This window comes from Gasterosteus aculeatus, chromosome 3 (genome assembly GCF_964276395.1).
Source record: "Gasterosteus aculeatus chromosome 3, fGasAcu3.hap1.1, whole genome shotgun sequence".
Lineage (NCBI taxonomy): Eukaryota > Metazoa > Chordata > Actinopteri > Perciformes > Gasterosteidae > Gasterosteus > Gasterosteus aculeatus.
In genome coordinates, this window is record NC_135690.1 from 4016979 (window position 1) to 4038504 (window position 21526).

The following is a 21526-nucleotide window of genomic DNA, read 5'->3' on the forward strand; positions in this document are numbered from 1 at the left end:
ACAAAAAACAGACCAGCGAGCTTGACAGGAATTTAAACATTTAGCCTTCTTAATATACTGCAGGTTCTTGTGGTCTGTCCAAACCAGAAACTGGTGCTGTGCCCCCTCAAGCCAGTGCCGCCACTCCTCCAGCGCCACATTCACTGCCGGCAGCCGGCATCTCCCACATCGTAGTTCGGTTCCGCTGCAGTCAGTCGTCGTGACAAGAAAGCACAGGGGTAAAGCTTGTTGTCCAACTCTGCTCGCTGGGAGAGAATGGCCCCGAGCCCGTCATTAGAGGCGCCCACCTCCACCATGAACTGGCAAGCGAGATCGGGGAGCGTGAGGATGGGTGCTGTGATAAGCGGCGGCTCACCACAGCAGTAAACCGCCGCTTAAGCTCTTGGAAGGCTGCATCCGCGGACCAGTGAAACGGTACCTGCGGGGAAGTGAGAGCATGGAGTGGAGCTGCTGTTAAACCGCCTGTAAAAGTTGGCAAAGCCGAGGAATTGCTGCACTTTTTTGCGGCATTCAGGTGTTGGCCACTCTGCTACAGCGCTTACTTTAGCCGGGTCCATCTGAACCCTTCCAGGGGCTACGATAAAGCCCAGGAAGGAGACAGTGAATTTCATGGAGATACTCTTTTCTGCCTTCAAGTAGAACCAGTTGTCTAGGAGACGTTGCAGGACGAGTTCAACATGATTTTTATGAGTGTCTAGATCGGGGAATAAATCAGAATGTCATGGATATAAACATATACAAACTGAATGTCATTTATCGTTTGAAAAACTGCTGGGGCGTTTGTGAGGCCAAAAGGCATGACTAGATTTTCATAATGTCCGGATGGCGTGTTGAATCCTTTTTTCCACTCATCCCCTTTCCTAATGCGAACCAGATAAGCGTTGCGCAAGTCCAGTTTGGTGAAAATCTGTGTCTGTTGAAACTGGTCGAATACTGTAGTCATGAGAGGAAGGAAATATCTGTTCTTAACTGTGATTTTGTTAAGCGGGCTATAGTCGATGCAGGGGCGAAGAGTTCCATCCTTTTTTCCCCACAAAGAAGAAACCAGCCCCTGCTGGGGATGAGGAAGGTCGGATCAACCCTGCCCTCAGAGACGACTCAATATGGTCTTTCGTGGCCTGCCTCTCAGGCCCAGAAACTGAATAAAGACAGCCCTTCGGGATGGTGGAGCCGGGAAGGAGATCAATGGCGCAGTCAAATGTGCGATGAGGTGGTAGAGCTGTGGCTTTGCTTTTACTAAAAACCTCTACAAGATGATGGTAGCAGCTTGGCACCTTGGTCAGATCGGTGGTCTCAGTCTGTGACAGAGTGAGTAAAAACACTGTTAAGCGTAGGGTTCTTCCCCTTGGGGCTGTGATTCCTTTGGTTCCTACAACTCTTCCCCCACGCCATAATGTCCCCAGTGCGCCAGTCTATGCATGGGTTGTGGCGAATTAGCCACGGAAACCCGAGGATGAGATGGTGTAGAGATGAGTGCATAAGCTACAGCCTTATGCACTTTATGCACCTTATGCCTTATGCAAACAAAAACAAATTCATATAAAAATTTAAAAAACATAATTTCATGTTATTTCACGAATAACCCCGCTGGCCTTACCTGCTCTCAGTTTTGTGAATCACTACGATGAAATGTGTTCTTTTTCCAGTTTAATTTTGTGGTGGCGGGGTGTGGTTAGCTCAGCTGCAGAGGGGAGAGCGGGGGGAGTGGTTCAGGAAACACCCGGCAGGTAGTTAACAAGCACAGCTGAATAACATCCTGACTGATTGTCTCCCATGTAAAACAGTGAGCAGGACTTGGAGAACAGAGAAACTTGGAGCAGACGCTTGGGGGCCAAGGAAGCCACAAACCTGCGCTCACTGCGAAATAAAATAAAGTATCTTGATAAGCAGACCTGTGTGTCTGTGCGTCCTTCAAAGAACCCCATAGTAGTAGCTCAGTCATGGCTACAAATTTACTGTCCAGATAGACACAGAGATATTTATATGATTGGGCAATTTATCTACTGTACCACAATTATATCTGGCAAAACTTAACTTAATAATTCCTCGGGTGGAATTCCCTTGGTGGCGCTATTGGTTTATAACAGTAAAGCAAATAGATTACCCTCTTAGCATTGTCACACATGCTTAATTTAGCAACGTATGGTTGTTTGATTCAATCTGCTGATATATATCCACAGGGAGTGAGGCATAACCCCTTATTTCCATTTTGTGGAACTGAAGAGCTGTATCAGACCTGAATTTATTATTTTTTGTCCATAATGCTGCTGTTGCTAGTTATAATCAACCAGCTTTTTATGGGAACGACTCAATTTTCCTTCCAAGGTTGAATAAGATCCCAACTTTACATTTCAATATCCACCTTGCGCCTCACGCAGTCTCCACATGAATCATTTCCTTCTAACCATATTTGCATGCAATTTTAAATCTGGAAGTCTACACTATATTATAGATGAGTATGTTGAATGACGCTGAGGTTACCAGAGTATAAACATGTGTGCCATTCAACTTCAACAATTCTACTGCATTAATTCTAACAGTCTGACTTCCTAAACATCATAAATCACTGCTAGACTAGCAGACCGACCCCTCTCACCTTCCATCTCACTCCACTTTTTGGCCTCAACCATATCTTCCCTCCACCTGCTCCCTTTTTAAAATCTCTCTCTCGCTTTTACTTGTGAGGTCCAGAATGTTTTGTGGTGTGCAGTCTAAAAAGCGCTCTGATGGATTAGCTGTCTTCCATAGGCTTGAAGATTAACTCAAGGGCAACCCACTCCTGTTTCCTGGATGCCACGCTGAAGATGAATAAACTTCTCCTACCTCATTACAGCGTAGGAGAATATAAATTTATAAAAAAGTTCGCCGAAGTTGGCCAATGTGTCCCTCTCAGTCAGTCCCTGTCTCTCTCACTATTTATTATTAGAAGATAAACCAGCAGCCTGATGTAAAGTGACAGTGTGCGTTCGGTTCTTGTTTGTTCCCTGACAACCCAGGAAATTGGCTTTTCATCTTACAAAAAAACCACTGCAATGTATATTAGAGGACATTCATTTTATCATGAAGGCCGGGGATAATTGGAAGGCTTAGCATTCATTTTTGTAGTGTACGCCATATGAAGGGCCATATTTACCAAGCCTTTTGTGGCGTTTTCTTTGTCGCCATTCAGGAATTAAGGAACTTTGTATTCCCCATATGGTTTAACATGGGCCATGTTCCACATTAGTCCACACCCTGGCCGGTTCTCAATATGTGGTCTTGTCTGGACTTGTGCGCCCAGAACTTCTGGGTAGTTTTTGTGGTCACAAATTACAAAGACAAAAGAAGAAGAAGAAGACAAAATCATCCTTTTTTTCAGGCTGAGAGAACTTTTGGTTATTTTAAATTCAAATTAATTTAGTCAGTTAGTCATGTACTTTAGCTGAAAGTAATAATTCAATCTCAAGGCAGAGGAGGAGGAGGCGGAGGAGATTCCATCCAATATTCTCAATAAAACACTGCATGAAAAGTGGGATTTTTGGCAGTATGCGGCACTGTAAATTGTCGTGGAATTTCAGGTTTGCGGCAATTTGCGGGCAACGCCGAAAACTGCCGTAAATTGTCAGAAATTGATGTGGGCCTCCCTTGGCAGTTGTCCCCTCATGACCCCCCTCCTCCTAATTCTAGGGGAGGCTTTGACATGTAAATGAAAATGCTGTGAGCTAAACAAATGCAAATCAGGGTTGCAGAGGGAGTTTTAGCCCAGGTGACATTTTTTTAAAAGGTAAGAAAATCTCTGGTACAAATAGATCAGGCTCAGCAGCCTAATTATAGACTCTTACATTTTAGCTTGAATTGATTAATTTAATTCAAATATGCTAGATTACGGTGTACGCCATTAGCAATGGCAAATGTTATGTAAAAAAGATACACAAAATAACTTCTTTAAAAAAGTAGTTTTAATCAAGGTAAAATGAGCATTCCATGCAAACAACATTTGAATCAGCATGAGGGGTCTGCAGAGATCACAGTCTCCTAGAGCTCAACTACAGTGCATAGTGGCAGGACTACAGTGACCTTTTCTTTGGTCTTACTCAAATGCACAGAGGATGTATTAACCACACATCTTCTAGCAATGCGCTCAACTGGCAGAAATGATGCTGGGTATGACGTATCTGTTCCCTGCAAGCCCCAAACTTCTATTGGCTTTCCATAAAAATGTCTGTCCGGGTGGGGATGAAGCCAGGAAACGTGTGCAAGAACATGTTTAAATGCCGTACCCTTTGACACAACATTAACAACTATAAACTGCTTTATAATGGCTGGTCGTAGTTCTGCTAGAGGGTCAAGGACGGGTTCCTCAAAACTGTTAGTGTTTCCACACCACTTAGCATGAACATATGCTGACCTTTATGCTCTGCATCTATCGATTGAGTAAGTTACAATCATATATGTTACCCGTTTACATGTCATGGCAAAACATTCAACCTCAGTGACACAAGGGTACATGTGATGATACATTGTCAACATTGCATGTCTGTCAGACTCAAGATTGTCTGGTGGAATGGAGAAAGAGGCACCACTGTACAGATTTCTAGGGAAAGTCGTTCTGCTGACACCAAAACACTGCTTTACATAAAGCATATCAGCTGTTTCAAAGTCCCAACCATTTGTCTTCCTAAAATACTGGTCCTTCCGTATAACAATAACCTCCTATGTGATTGGAGGACCCTTAGACTCCTCGTCCAATCACGTGTGAGGTCATAGGCATGACTCAGACAGCAGTACTTGCAAGACGAGCATACAAACAGACACGTACTATATTCAGAAGAACTGTATCTCCAGTTCCTTTGTTTGGTTTTTGGTGGTTCGTGAATAATGGCTGGACGACGTCTCTCGTTCAACTCGCCTTCAACTCCTCTCCACGGTCACCAACTTTCGGCCAGTCCGCAGACAGACGAGAAAAAGCTGCTGAATGCTCTCAGTGGATCGTCTCGTCAACTACAACAACAAACTGCCGATATCAACGAGCGGTTCGCGCCACTGGAGCGTTCGGGACTCTCCAGGTTTCTGTCCATGGAGGAGAGGAACTGACTCAAAGAAGAGGAGACGGGCGCACAATCCCAAGATAGCGGTAAGAATACGTTCGATGACTGCAGGCTAAGCTAAGAGTAGCCTAGTAGCCTTACAAGTGAGCAGAAACAGCTTTATTAAAGTGTATTTTCTTTGCCGTGTCGTTTACAGGAAGCGGTGCGCCGTCTTCACAACTCCGAGACGAACTACAGGCGCCACGAACCGGAGCAAGGGTAAGATTTAAAGAATATGCTTTCATTCTGCGGTATAAGGAAATATATACGTATAGATACCGATCATAACTGTACATTTTGTTTTCACAGACTAATCTCGCCTCATAATGAGGCGGTGACCTCGTATTTGCTCTGGGAAAAGTCCAGATTTAGACAACGTCATTGTGTGTAAGTGACACTGTTTACTGTTTCTCCTTCCTTGTTAAATGTTACTGTGACTTGCGTTTGATTTTTTTTGTATTCATACCACACTCATTTAATTGTTTTCCAACCGCCTGTGAGACGTATTTTGAGACGGGACGCAGGAGCTTCAGGTTCAGGCGGAACACTCACTGCGGGCGGAAGCTGCGAATGATTCAGCGCGAGAAGAAAGCCGGTCAGTTTATTTGCTGACTTGTTTCAGGTGCATTGATAGATGTGTTGTGTCCGTACGCATCGCATCGCACAGTACTGATTCATTGTTGTTTTTACAGCTGCTGGAATCGAGACAAAGTGTGCTGGCTGATGACGAGGTGGAACTCTGGAAATCCGCCACCGTAGAGCTCACGTCGGCCGGAGGGGACGGCGTTGTTGGCGGGGTCTCGGGGTGGATTGTACGGTCGCCACACACACACACGAGCCGCCTGCACAACAGACCTGCCTCGGAAAACACGGCGCCAGTGACGGTCTACAACCCCGAGGAGGCAAACGGACAGTTTACTGAGCTATAATTTTTAAACCGCCGTTACCCAAGTGTGGGCAGATCCTCACTTTGTATGTAGTTGTTGTTTGTGTGTTGTAAATAAAGCTTTTTCTTTGCATAAACATGTGGCAAATGTTAATTTTCTCTCTAAATTCATTGATGTCCTGGTTAGTATTCCAATAATAGTGTAGTAGCCTACATAGGATAACCATGAAATGAATATACAGCATAATATGAATATATAAATAAAATGAGGCGGGTGACCAATAGCGACAGATCTGCCAACCAATCACGAGTGATTGAAAGTTGTGGTTTCATCCAATCATGAACAAGGAAACTCAAGCCTGGTCTGCCCACGTGTGGTTTTGCTGCCAATCACGAGTGATTTTATTTGTTAGTGAGTTGTGGTTTCATCCAATAAGGAGTAAGGATATTCAAGCCCGCTCGGCTCGGCCACCCGCGGTTTCGCTGCATTCATATGCTAATTCGGGGCATTCGCACCTCCGCCAGCTCTCCACCTACGTCATGGTTCGTTTCCGACAATTTGTGGCACAGACAAACGCGATGTGCGCGGGTTGCAAATTGTCGGAAATTAGGGAGATTTCCGGGCGTTTACGGGGACGAAAATCTCACTTTTCATGCAGTGAAAACCACAACAGCAAAGACATCTATTAACATTGATGAGCAATTATCTATTGCATAGGATACAGGCTATCTTAACTGTAACCTAAGATATTACAGAATATGTCCAAGCTACAGTAGCTGAATATCACCACACAAATCATTCTCCTTCAGCTTCATACCGTTTCTCCTGGCTTGAAAGTTGATGATAAAGGTCCGTGTACGTTTTGATAGTCCCTTTTACCGTAAAAACTAGAAAACTCGTTTTTCCTTTAGAACCAAAAAACGGGACAAACTCACAACTTTTTACTCCGTTAATCCCTTTTAAGTACGTCGATTTTCAAAGTAAGAGTCAACGCAATGGAACCTGTGTATGCTAGAAATCCAATTTCAACAATTAAATTGTCACAATCTACAGCACACAGAAATACAAATACATACATTCTGCTACTACAAAACAGGTTTATTGTTTAACTGTGTATTTTGTGACTTTTTAATAATTCATGTGAATTATAATGAGGCTTGAAGTTATGTATAATCGGACTGTACCAGGTCGCAAACTGTCTGCTCAGCTCCATCACAAACCATTGGAAATACCAGACGGCGAACTAACCTAAAGCACGCGGCGGATTAATACGTTCTGAACAGCCGGATCACAAACGTGACCTTGACCTCATCACGCAGTACGTCGGCTCAGCGAACCAAGTGGGGGATGAATATCGTTAACCAGCGAGACGATGAACGCGAGTCGACTTTTGAAAACCGGCGCAACAGCTCGGAAAAGAAAGAGAGCCTGAGGTGAGTGGATCCATAAAAAATATCATTCAACCCAGTTAGTAAATGTAAAGAAAGTTGTTGTCATTTTAATATATCAGGTTAGTTTAATGCAGTTGTTCCAATATGGCAAATAGTACCATGTTGAAGTATCGTCAGCTAACTTAGCGTTAGCTGTCAACCATTGAGCCGCTTAAATCCCGATAACCAGCCGATGGAGCAGTTGTTGAACAATAGTATATAAAGTCCTATCATTATTAATGTTTCATTGGACATTTAGAAAAATATAATTTAATCAAGCCAACGTTCATGTAATCTTTAATTAATGATGGACGTAGTGGCTAAAATGTCTACAGTTGTTTTGGGCGGACGCGCGCTCTGTGTCCGCTGGTGTGCGCGCTCACGGACACGTGCCGTGTTCTGCCTCATCTGTACAATCTCTCTCCTCCCGCTCAATGCGGCCTATCGGAGGGACGCCTTTTACGGCTACTTGTCCTGCACCATCCCGCCACTGGTCGTTGTATCGGTAGGTGTACGCTCCAAACATTCCCCATGCAACTGGCACTTTTTGAAAACTCTGTCCTTTTCCACTCTCTGTGTGCAGGTGGCTGAGAACAAGACTAACCGTGACTTTGGAGCGACCCGGATGTACCTGCGGGGAAGACGGGCTGCGGTAAAAGTGTAACCCTCAAACAGATCACTTGATGGTTGGCGATGGAGGCCAGTTGCACACCTGCTGCAGGACGGCTGGCTGGAAACGGGTCTGCCGAGGTCACTGACCTCCGCACCGCTGTCAAGGATGATGTAAGATTAGCGGTCTTATCCGTGTTTCTCCACCATCAAATGCGTGGTCCATGCTAAAAAGTCCAGCATTAAATACATCTGTAATGACTGTCATAAATAACGTGAACACAGTTAAATATAAGTAAATCTATGGTTTAAATACATTAATCCGCACGTTTACTCTGCGTCTCCTTGAACTGTCTCTGCTCTGCCTGCCTTCACTGACACAATGCGTGAAAGGTAAATATCTGATCCAAGAGCAACGAGTGTGTGTATTGTCAACTATTGGTGCTAACACATCCCGTCGGACCAGGATTTATTTATTTATATCCATTAATTAACTTTTTAACGCTGGCATCCCAGGCGGATTTCTAGCATAAACGTTACTGCCGTTAACTCTTACTGTGAAAATCTGCGTACTTCCGGTTTAGCAGCTCCGCTTCGTATTTTCGTTTTATGGGCAAAACTCCAAAAGGGATTAAAGGCTGGCGCATGCTTCTGCGTCGACGCACTCGTTTCAATTCATGGTTCTAAAAGGCTTGCGCGTGTTGCAGAGCAATTCACCGCCAGAACAACAGGCGGATTAACGTGTTTTTGTTGAAGACGACCTAGAGAGTCACGTCTATTTATTTATTTATTTGTTTATTTATTTATCATAGACTTTATTGCCCCGTGCATCGCCACTGCTGCTTTTCTACACAAACACATTTGTCCCGTATTTTCCTCCACAACTTTGTGCACCTCTCGTCCGGCGTTTGCGGCGATTTCCCTCCGTGAATCCAACCCGCTTCTACAACCCGCCAATGACGGGTTGTATAAGCGGTCATATTTACGCATTTCTTCCGACAAAAGTTCTTCAATCTGATCCGTTCTCTCGTAAACATTCTTCGTTTTAACAATGGCGGTATCGCGCTATGAATGCAAAATGTGAGACTCTGTAAAGGATGTAGTTAGCAGACCAATCGCAGCCTTGTGCGCTGCGGGAGGCTTGCGTTGCTTGCGTTGAAAGCGACGCAAGCCTAGAAAAATGGCTCGACACACGCAAGGACGCAAGGAGGTGTGAAAAGCGACGAAAGGGACACGCAAGGGGCTCTTGCGTCTGCGTCGCTCTGAAAACGCAGAAGCATAAACTAGGCTTAACGGAGTAAAAAGTTGTGAGTTTGTCTCGTTTTTTGGTTCTAAAGGAAAAACGAATCTAAAACTTACCGTTTTAGATTTAAAACGAGAAAACGACCGCCCACTTCCGTTTTACCGTTTTTGATTAAAAACGGAAAACGAGTGTTTTCGTTTTCTGGTTTTTACGGTAAAAGGGACTATCAACACGTACAAGGACCGGTAAATTATGGTTGTAGCTGGTTGTCATCTACGGTCCACTACGGTTACAGAGAGGTGTCGTTTGTGTTTTGACAACGTTTTATCTCATAATTTCGACCTTCTATCCCCTTTCTTTAGAGCGGAAATGGGCTTCTATAGTTCTGTGAATGCATAACTCCAATCCAAAAACGGGGTTTGTAACCAATTAGATGTAGAGATACCATGGTGACTGGCTCCGCCCCCTTACTGTCAAAAAGAACAACAGCGAACGCGTAGAAAACACCTTTGAACGCGAGCAGAGATTAGCCTCGCAAGCAAGGAGCAAATATCTCGCGCAAGACAGACTTTTGCCACGGATGTTTGATTTACGCGCGCGCATAAACCTGATTTGCGCTCTCGAATTTTGACAGTGATTTGCCGCCATAAATATTTCTCATGTGGGATCACCTGCTTGAAACTGTTTATTTATTTAATTGTTTGTCTCACTGTGTGGACTATCAATTAATTTTATTTTGTATAGCCCAAAATCGCAAACAGTCTGTACACATACAACATCCTCTGTCCCAAAACCCACACATCGACACAGGAAAAACTCCCCAAAGAAAGGGTAATGTGGATTTATGATGATTAATATGAGTAATATGATTAATATTTAAAATAATGAGGATGATGATGGCAGCAGCAGGTGTCAGCAGGGCCACTGCAGGTGTCAGGACCAGGGTCTAGAAGGAACTACAATCTACGGAGACCTGCTAGGGGAGAAATCACAAACTATGAATTAGTCATGTGCATTAATAAAACGTGGATTATGGTAGAAAGAGAGTGAGAGAGGAGCTTGGTGTATCCCCCGGCAGTCTAAAACTAAAGCAGCTTAACTAAGGGCTGGTCCGGGCTAACCTGAGCCAGCCCTAACTATAAGCAATATAGCAATATAGAGGAAAGTTTTATGCTTTATTAGCATATACAGTATATTGACATAGTGACATATTTATAAGAAGTTAACCAGGTGCTTTAGAGTTTTGCTGGTAATTTGTGTCGATTAAACTTATGTAGCCCAGTGGGAAAACTAGGTTCACCACTAAGGCCACTAGAGGGCGCTGTACTCCTGAGACAGCTAGCGAAATGTGACGGGGGGAAACAGGAAGTGAAATTCGTTCTTTTGCATGTGCCTGTCCTGTGGAGCGGTGGATGTTTTGTGAGTAAATACATATTGAATGCCATCAATGTACAAATTACATTTGATTCTAAATGCACCATGTTGTTTTGGTTGGTCTGATGTTTTCAGATGTTCATGTGTTGAGCGTTCATGTGAGCGCTACGAGGCTTGACGCTCTGAACTTTTCACCATGCTATGCATTCTGTTATTATTTTAAGAGTTTGATTTCAGAAGTAACTGTGTGGTACTGTTTGTTTTCTTTCTTTTATTATATTAGCTGGAGGGTTATCAATGCAGTTATTTGTGTGCAGAAAATATAAATAAGCTTATTTGTGAAATGTTAAAAAAGGACAATCGAAATCTGAAATTCATTTGTACTCATAAAATTGAACACTTTTAACACTGCTCTCTAACAAAAGAGTAGTTGAGAAATAAAGACCCCTAAATATAGTGTGGTGTCCGGTGTCACTCAATTTCACACGCCTACACTTATATTTAAAGTTAATGTTGACTGGACTGTTAACACGCTATATGTTAGAAGCAGCATAACTCCTTTTTATATGAACACCATATTTCCCCCTCCCCCTGCATACATTTGCATTGCGCAATAATATTTATGTAAATCCGATTGTGTCTCGACGCAAGAAACAAATTTGAACTTTTTTTTTAAAGCAAAAAAGGAACAAGATCACAAATAGATAAACCAATTTTTACTTAAGCAAGCTGAGCACAGAAGAACTGCTGAAAATGACATACAAGGTTTACTGACTTTCAGTGAGAAATTAGTGAAGCAAATGTAAAAGCATATCAAGTATCATTCCGGTGAGTTGGCAGCTCTCAAGAGTACAATTGCTAACCTGCAGATGTCTTGTAGCCCCAGTTGCTGCGGTAGCTGGCTGCTGACAATTAAAGAAAATAAACCAATTTTTTTCTATGGCCTGAGCCTAAACCAAAGCATTGAAAAATTATTTTAAAAGCATAATTAGATCAAGCAGACTTAATCAGTAGCTTAGATTTTCTCAAACTGGAGTGTGTAGTGGGACCAGTAACGTAAAAGTTTCACAACACCAAATCAAAACAATTAGCTGCAAAAAGTGACCAGCATTTACATGGCGGGAAAAGGCTACATTATTACGTATTCTGGAGAATGTTCTGTCTTGGTAGAAATATTGAAATATAAAAAGCAAAATACAGCCTCTGCTGGCAAATGAAAAACAGAAACTAAATGTGCTTCTTATCTTAACATTGAATCTCCATATAAGGCATGAGTTTGCTTTTGTTATAAATATTTTTTTTCGTCTTTGCACTCTTATCTAAAAAGCAATGTGCACTTGTCCACACAGGAAAAGCTTTATTTACAGCGCTATTTCCTCAGACCTTTTCATTTCCAAATCAGAAGAGTTCTTGACAATTTTCGCCTCACAAAATAATAACTCAACACTTAGTTCGCTATTTCCAAAGTTCCAAGTTTTCCAAAAATGTGTTCACCTTCTTTTGGTATAGACACGCCACCAAGGACAGAACATCACTAACAGGCTTCTCACTCGAATGTTAAGCATAGATACTGTAATTACACATTTTCAAATGCCAGATAAAATGGAAGGCAGGGATTAAAAATAAATATTCAAAGACAGTAACGGGGTTCAGGATTATCGAATGTTAAACTGTTAAGCATGACAGAACTCATTTACCACATATATAATATTATCCCGAGTTTCCCCATCCCACGAGATTGATCTGTAGCCAAAACACAATACGGTTAGAAAAGGGGGAACCTTCTTTTAAATTTACTCAGTTTTGACCCCTTAAGATCCTCTTTACATATCAAAACCATCTTTATCTTTACAAGGCAGATGTATACTTTATTTAGCTTGATGTTCCAAATTAAAAAATTACTGCCTGTTTCAGGAAGTCTCAGAATGTAATCCAGTCGTACAGTTTGCCAAAAGCAGGGCAGCAATAGCAAAAGTAATTATCCAGGCTTGAACAGTAGAGTTTATGAAAGGGTCCAGCTGTTCTCTCAAAAGTCCACAAAATCACTCACTGTTCATCAAAGAATTCTGGTTGGAATTTCTGACAGAAATATGACAACAGAATACCTGCCAAGAGTAACTGAAGGCAGATTGCTGAGTTTTTCTTAAAGCGTTTGATGTTCTTTAAATCCAGAGGCTTAGGGGCCAAGTGGATAATTTTGCTGTACCTTCCCAGTTCAGTCTAGCAGCAACTCCACTTTCTAGCATAATTTCTGGAACCTGACTTGTATGCTTAAGCTAGCTAGGTACAAAGCTGGGCCAGCTCAGGTTCAGCTGAAACATTGGGAAGCTTAGAGTTGAATATCTGCAGAGAGTCCTTAATGCGTGCCACCTCTCCAGCAGACAGCTTGAGGCGATGGCGCAACAGACAAGAGAACAGGTCCAGGGGCTGCGGTGCTGGCGGAGACAGTCTGTTAACTCGGTCTCTCATCTCCAACAACATCAGAAAGGCGGCGTCCTGTGTAGTCTGCGTGTAAGGGTAGTCCAGTTGGAGGATGAGATCCTTAATGCCCTCGGGGTCAAAGTGCAGGCTGTATCCAAACACTTTGAGTGTGTTGATCTTCATATACCCAAGATTGGACGTCTGGTCGTCAAGGTCTAGCGGTTCATAGAAGAGAGTTTCGTTCACTGACGGATCATCTGTAAGTATGCGGCTTCGCAGATAGATGTGCACAGTTTCAAAGAACGACTTCCATGTGTTGCCCATGGTCAGTGTCCAGTTGTAACACTGTGCTGTGACGACAGCGTCAAGTCGAGTTCTCTCCCAGTCGGGGAAGTCAGGCTGGTTCACTGGCATGAACCAGCTCTCTGAGTGACTTCCCCCAAAAGGATTGACGTAAATCGCAGGCACAGGCTCCAGTGTTGAATTCTTAGTCAAGCATATCTGGAAAGAAATGCCCATCAGCATATGGATGAGGTTGGACTTATTTTTGTTACTCTTGAGGGTCAGCAACATTCTCTTCCTCCAGGCGGGGTTGAACCAACTTCCCAGGCGGACGTCGTTGCTGATGTAAATGGCATGCACCTCGATTCTGCTGTCAAGTCGCTGAAGCAGGTACTTCACCTGGAGGTTTAGGAAATGTGAGATCACATTCACTGTATAAGTAGACATATAATACTATACAGATCACTGAGTATGCTTTCACAGGCCAACATTTAATCTCTGCTGTTGCAGCTGTAAATGGAATAATCTTATTATGATGTGGACCCCCCGAAAAAAAGTACACACACCTAGGTGGATCGCTTTCAAGCCAACTCTTATGGGATTTGATTGCTTTGAGAACATGATCGTACCCAAGTGCACTAACACTTGTCTTGAGTACTTTGGTTGGAGTGGTCCTTTTGGGTAGTTGTGAAGACCAAAACAACCACACCGAGATCGCTTGTGAGACGTTTTTATTTTAGCAACCCCTCGAACAGATTGATTGATTGAACCTAATCTGACCTAACTGCAGCTAGGGGGTCAATTTTAAGATTGACACAATGAGAGTAAGACCACTGACTTGCACTGCTCTCGAGACAAGACTAATTCAGTCCTTGCACATGGCCCTTGAGAAATAGTTGTTTGCTCCGCTTTCATTTGTGCTCTGTGAAACCAAACTGGACTAAAGAGAAACAAGTATCGACTTCATTCTAAATAAGACAAGCCAACTATGGATGATAAAGTCACCTTACACATTATGTGTGTTTGTTAGTGGTTATTCTCAGTCAGGTCTATATATGAAACTCCCTTGTCAGTTAAACTGAAAGTTATACTGGACTGAACTTTCTTTTCCCACTTAAATTGTACAAAGCCGTTGTGTCTTTTATTTGCTGTTATATGTTAAGTAAGTTACGGACACAAAAAAATTAGTAAATACATTTTCATTGTTCTATTCTTTTACGTTATCAAAGGTACTGTATTTTCTGAACAGTAAACATTCAAGAACCTCAGCATCCGGCATGTCCAAGTCAAAGTTCAGGTAGTGGTCCAGGGATGTGGCGATGCTCGGCCGGCAGGAGCCGAGATAGAGGAGGTTGCCGTGGTGACAGGCCCCGCAGCGGGTCGCGTTGTCAGCGGCGCAGGAGGAGCAAGAGGTGGAGGTGGTGCTAATGACACAGGGAACAGCTCCTTGGCAGGTGGGCTGCTCTGCTGGGCAGCTACAGCTCTTCCCTTCCTCAGAGAAGAAGCCTTGCACGCCATGCTCATTGCAGTAGAGCAAGGACTGAGCCCTGCTCAACCAAAAACCGACGGGCCTGCAGAGGGAAGAAAGAAAACCAAAGTAATGTATTGTGCATATGTGACAAGTGCAAATATTGATCTGTTATCAGTTTAAAGAGCCCATTCGTCTATTCATCTATTTTTGTGAAAAAAGGAATTAATCATTTATCTGTAATCCTTTCGATCTGCTCAGTAGCTACATCAGCTACACTGGGATCGATTGCTTTGGTCTTCGCCTGCAGTGTCTGGGAATTTGCGGGTTTTCCTCATTCTAGTAAATGAGGAAACACAAATAAAATTACTCTCGTGATTATTTCTCCCCTTTGCAGGTATGTTAATGTTGTTGCACAGTTGTGAAAAGATTGGAATGATTGCTTAATAAGTACATGGTTGACGTTAATAACAAGCAGGGCTTAGCAGTATATGTGGCGTTAGCTTGTTAGCTTGCTAGTTAGGTTCAAACTGTAAGGTCACCAAGTGACGCAGCCATGTTAGGAATTCACTTGTGGCGACTGTGGGTGAGTGGGGAGCACGGTCGTCCTCCAATCAGAGGGTTGTCGGTTCGATCCCAGGCCCTGCTAACCCGCATGCCGTTGTGTCCTTGGGCAAGACACCCAACATTGCTCCTGTAGCTGCGACTACAGTGTGTGAATGGTAGTTACTGATGGCAGGTGTCACTGTGTATGGTTCTCCTGTCATCAGTGTATGAATGGGTGTGAATGGGTTAATGATTTCATGTAGTGTTAAAGCGCTTTGAGTGGTCAGAAGACTAGAAAAGCGCTATAGGCTACAAGTACAGGCCATTTACCATTTACTTGTCTATAATGCAGAACTGTAAAGATGGTGATTGTTCTGTTATGGTCTATGTTATAAATGTATGTAATAAATTCTGGTAAATACTTTTACTGAGGAAACACAAATAAAATCACTCTCGTGATTATTTCTCCCCATTGCAGGGGCGTAACACATAGAATGTCCAAACCAAGGAGAGAACACACTAGGCTAAAGTTGACTGTTGACAGTTTCAAGTGTTAGGTCCTGACCACATGATGTTTCAAGGCAAAAGAAAACATATTAAGCTTAAATGAAAAGGTTAAATCAAAACATCAATATCTAGTAGATATAATAATAGAGTCTGCAGCTGGGAGCTTATCAAACACTCACGGTTGTGGTAAGTTTATACTAAAGTGGACACTGACTTAACAAACCATATAGTCAATATGTTGTTTAAAGCAGAGGTCCCCAACATTTTTTGCGTCACGGACTGATCTGTTTCTTACAACTAAGAAGCTTGTAAAAATGTTTTTTTAAATTGTAGTAAACAATAACATGTTGTGTAGTATTTCAATTTATTTCTTGTTCGAGTTATTTTTTGTTTTAGTATCTCACTAATTTCTTAATAACTCAATGTTGTCTGTACCTCATTGCAAACTGGGTTATAACTGTTGGGTGGCGGGTTTGAGACCGAGAGGGAAAGGCCCTCTGATGACGGAACGTGAGGCAGAGGAAAGGACTGTCGGGGAAATTGAAGTCTGCCTTGAGCAACTGCCAGTCTGTCAGTCCAGGAGAGGACTTGATTATAGCATGTCACAATACCGCTTACCTTACCACACAAAGGCCTCTGCAACCGGTAACTAGACCCGTCATCCCTCTCCATCTCTTTGTCTCCAACCTGCCGTCACATCTCTCTTCAACATTATCTCATGCTCCGCCGTCTCTCATCTCACCTGCTTTATCAATTTCCCCGTCGGAGCAGCAACAAAACTGCAATGGGAACGACGGCTGAGTGAAGCTTACAAGGGTGTTTTAGTTTAAACGAGTCAATCGTGGCTTTAGAATTGACTCTCCCTTCTAATTATTAGTAGATGGGGGTTTCAACAACAGCTGCAGTCACAGTGTGGTATGAAAAACCACAAAGAATTAGAACCAGATTGGACAAATCCTCAAAATCTACTACATCACTATTTAGTGGCAAGGTATAGGAAGTTCTATACAGCAATTAGCATTGTCCGTACAGTCTCTCTTGAAATGGAATTGTAGTTCGAAGCTTGACAATGACACCGAGCTGTGCCTTCCAAAACGTTTACACATTTTGATTATTCCCCTAAAAATATACTTTTTTAGAGTTTGGCCTACAGATTGCTGTCAACAGATTCTTAAGACGACGCGGTAACTGTGTATAATCTGTTCACAGCACAGACATTCCAAAGCTGAATCCACAAGGTCAGCAATCTACAAATAAATATTTTGCATGGGAATTGGCTTAAAGGGAGAAATTGTTTACCCCACTGGCGTGTTTCCACCTTTCCCATGTGTATAACTTTTGGGTTTAAGCCAAATTCAAACGTAAGCTCTTTCTATATAGATGGCTCCAGGTTTTTTCCTCAGTATACCCAATTTAAGGGGGGTTGTGGGAGAGCCTTCAGTTGTAATGAATCCGCAAAAGGTAGCAACTAAAACTCCAGCTAAAACCAATTTCTTTTTCAGTTTTTAGATTGGTTTGTTTTTCTGTTTTTCAGCAGGAATACGGAAAAAAATGCTGGCTCCATTTCTCGTTCAAATTTTAACATTCCAATTAATTATTGAGCAAATCCAAATCACAGGAGGAATGCTCCCATTATATCAGTGGGTTACCTCTCTCTGGGCAGGCTGATGAGAGGGTGTTTCGGGCAACGCTTGCTCAGGGTGAACAGTTTCCTGACGACCTTCTGGGCTTTCCCTAGAACCAAGGCAGTGCTGGACTCCAACTGGGCGAAGCGCTTCTGGAGGGACAAGTCGGCCAACCAAAACTTGGCAATGGTTGACACGTTCAGGAAGCGGTCAGTGGGCAAGCGCTTCAGCAGGCCTTTAAATTCATCTGCAGGGAGTTCGAAGGGAGACAAAAAGGGAATGTGGAGGAAGAGAAAATGAAACAATTTAGAGATGAGCTGGATTCATTGAAAAGAACAATTAAGGAGCTGGAGGAATGTAGTCTCTCACAAGAATAATTATAAGAAGCTCTTATGTTCTAATGGACTGCACTTTGTCCTTCCTTGTACTTATTTACCTTACCATTAGAAGCTCATCTTTTTCACAGCAGCATCATTTGCATCATTGTCATTTAGAAACATTAGTTGTCTGACAATTGTATGGTATAGTGTCATACGCACACTTAATTGTTTTCTTTAAATGACCAACCTAGTTAAGATAAAATCCATAATATGGGCATGACCTTATATTGTGAGTGGTTAGTGGTGTTCCATAATGAAACGCAAATCCTTCCCAGAAGTTTCAGTCAACAAACTGAACATAAACCTCTGTCACCACCTCCAGAAACATCACCAGCAGTATCTGGACTCCAGGGGGTGGGTTCTGTAGGAGCAGAACTCCCCTGATTATCCGGGTCGAGGATAGAGTCCAATCGAAGAAAAAAGATTCCACTATTTCCTGTTACCTATAAAAGGATCGATTTTGCAGAACGAGTCTCTCCTGATTGAAATAAACTGAAAGTCTCGATATTATTTAAACGGTTGAGTTATATAATAATTCACAACAGGTACAGTTGAAAGGAATATTAACTATAAATACCAAAATGTTGTCTTGTACCAGCCTTTAAACATTTTTTTTTCCTGCTGGGGATCTTCGGGATTTTAACATGCAGGCAAATGGACATTGACTGGCTGTGGCTTTCTGTGAGTATAACTTCATCTTTAGCACTACAGCGTGCTGTTGGGCCCTCCGCCTTGCTAATAAACCTCACCACGTTTTTCTTCACTGAGGACAAAGGAAAAACACAAACACATAGGGGTCCCCCGTGGCCTGATGCCAGGGGCTGATAACAGGAGCCTTGTGTGGGTCCAGACCCCCTTGCTCATAAAAAGAGGACGTACGAAAGAACACAGAGAGCTCCCATTGGCCGAGGACAGTGACATTGATTTATGGACCTCAACTTTATAAAAAGAGATTGCCAAAGGATCGATCTCTTTTGTCTAACTTTCCGTTAGTAATAGATTGAGACACTACAACGTTGTTTCTTTTCTTTTCCCTCCAATTCCCAAGTTTCAGTCTTAATCTCGCTGGACGAACTCAAGACTCTTGCCTCCACTCCATCTCCGCTTTCCCTTTCGCCCTCTTGATTTTATTCCTGTTCACCCCGGAGGACTGGAGAGACAGCTGCTCTCTGATTCCCCCGCGCCGCCTCTGTTCCGAACGAGTTCCAAATCGCCTTTGCCCACTGAGTTTCCCTAGGCAAAGCTCAACTTTCCTCAGTCAGCTGGAAGTTGATAACCAACCATCGACCATTCGCTACGTCGATCGAGCCCATCAAACAGTAAGAGACTGGTTTTCTGGGCAGACTAATTTAGCGTGTTTATATAAACTTGATGTTTATTTGATTTGTTCAGTAATAACGTGGTACGATATAGTCCGGATCAACGAATCCGCTACCTTTGATTTATGTTTGAATGTGTACCTGCAAATGTCGTAATATTTCCTGTTGATTTAATACTGTGACATTTTGCTGCAAGGGAGTCAAAGCGCCAACTGTATTACGCTGTTGAATGATATCTCATGGTCAAAATAGTTCCTTATTTTCTTTTTGATCTTAGATCGCCTTTCCCGGGTCTCCGCCGCGAGATCCGTTTGCCTGTTTTATTTCGTATTGCGAGCCACATCGTTTGTTTCCGTAACTGCGCACACATAAGTCCGACCATACTGATTCATATTGCTGATCTACGTTCCGCTGGTCGTGGGTCAGAATCTCCTCGCGTCCGTTGGTTGCGTCTAAGAATCCCCCCCCCCCCTTTTCCAAGCCGTAGTTCCTAGCAACAGATAGCGTTGCCATAGCAGTGCAATCTTGCAGTCTTCCTCTTTGTTTTACTACTTGGAACACGTCCCTGCATTTCACGCCCGCTCGCCCCTCGCGTTGAGTCCGCCCCGCCCCGCTGCTCTCACTCGCCCCCTAGTGTGATAATCGGCACTCCGCTTATTGTCGCGCGCAAACCCACCGCCGTTCCTTCCCAGCACCCAGAACGACACATACTCTTATGCAGTGTTTTTCAACCTTTTTTGCGTCAAGGCACACTTAAGACACAGAAAAAATCTCACGGCACACCAACAACCGGAAATGATATGAAAATCAATCCCAAACATAGTTTCAGCATGAGCATAATATACTCTAAGAAATCAGGGAAACGCATGTTCTATTTGTTGTGTTTTATTAAACTTAACATCATCCTAATGCCAAGATGGCACAGGCTTTATGCCCAGGTATCTCTTAAGCCTAGTTTATGCTTCTGCGTTTTCAGAACCTTGCGCCGCTTTTCACACCTCCTTGCGTCCTTGCGTGTGTCGAGCCATTTTTCTAGGCTTGCGTCAGCAACGCAAGCCTCCCTAATAATAATAATAATGATATACCATATATATTATATATACTAAATGCAATATAACATATATATAGTGCTGAGTAGTTATACCAATCACCTTCTCTCTTCGTCACAGTACCTGTTGAGAATCACCAATTTGAGTCTTTTTTTAAACAGAGTCTTGCTTGGACTTTCCTTCAGGTCTTTTTGAAGTTTATTCCCGACCGTCACACCACTGACTGAAATGCACATTCTCTTCATGGTGGTTCGAACCCTCAAGGTTCTGAAGTTGAGGTTTTCCCTGAAATCATAGCCCCCCACAGTAAACAGTTTTTGCACGTTATCTGGTAGTTGTTTATTTCTAGCTTTATACATCAGCATAGCAGTTTGAAATTCTACTAGATCTGGCAGTTTGAGGAAGCAGGACTGTATAAATAATAAGTTAGTATGGTCGTGGAATCCTGCCTTATGAACCATTCTGATGGCTCTTTTTTGTAATGTACACAGTAACGGTCGCAGCAGGGTTTTATAGGTGTTGCCCCATACTTCCACACAGTAACTCAAGTAAGGCAAAATAAGTGAGCAATAAAGAATATGTAGTGCAGCATAATTTAGAAAATGTTTAGCTTTGCTAAGAACAGCAATACTTCTGGATATTTTAGACTGAATGTATTTAATATGCGGTTTCCTGCAAATCTTATGGTCTACCATCACTCCCAAAAACTTAATTTCATTAACTCTCTCCACCGACACATTATCTATTAGGATTTGCAAATTTGTTTTGCTTTTGCAATTACTAAACAGCATAAACTTGGTCTTATCCAAGTTTAATGATAATTTATTCATATCCAACCATATCTTAACTTAACTGTAAATTGATTTTAGACAAAAGCTGCTGCAAATTATCACCTGTACAAAAAATATTAGTATCATCTGCAAACAAAACAAACTTAAGTATTTTAGAAACTTTACTGATGTCATTAATATAAAGAATAAACAATTTAGGTCCCAATACTGACCCCTGGGGGACACCACAAACAATGTCCAAGCAAGATGACTGGTGGTCACCCATTTGCACAAATTGTTGCCTGTTACTTAGATAGCTTTTCATCCAGTGCAAGACACTCCCCTGATACCATAGCGCTCTAATTTCTTAATTAATATTTCATGATTTATAGTATCAAATGTATTATTGTATGATCTAAATCCGTATTGGCTTTCAGAAAGGAGTTTATGTTTATTAGTGAAGGTATCCAATCTACCCACAAATAATTTTTCCAAGATTTTGGAAAATTGTGGAAGTAGAGAAACAGGCCTATAATTTGTAAAACAGTGT

General features: G+C 42.6%; 1 protein-coding gene across 1 annotated transcript in view; it reads right to left on the minus strand.

The window, feature by feature from the left end:
- Positions 1-11310: 11310 nt before the first annotated feature.
- Positions 11311-21526, minus strand: part of brinp2 (bone morphogenetic protein/retinoic acid inducible neural-specific 2) — a 177699-nt gene continuing 167483 nt past the window's right edge. Inside the window, exons 7-9 of the mRNA XM_040171065.2 lie at positions 17483-17705; positions 14577-14883; positions 11311-13711 (exon numbers count right to left, since the gene is read on the minus strand). Coding sequence (XP_040026999.2) covers positions 12890-13711; positions 14577-14883; positions 17483-17705 — 1352 coding nt within the window. The 3' untranslated portion in view covers positions 11311-12889. The remainder of the gene's footprint in view (positions 13712-14576; positions 14884-17482; positions 17706-21526) is intronic.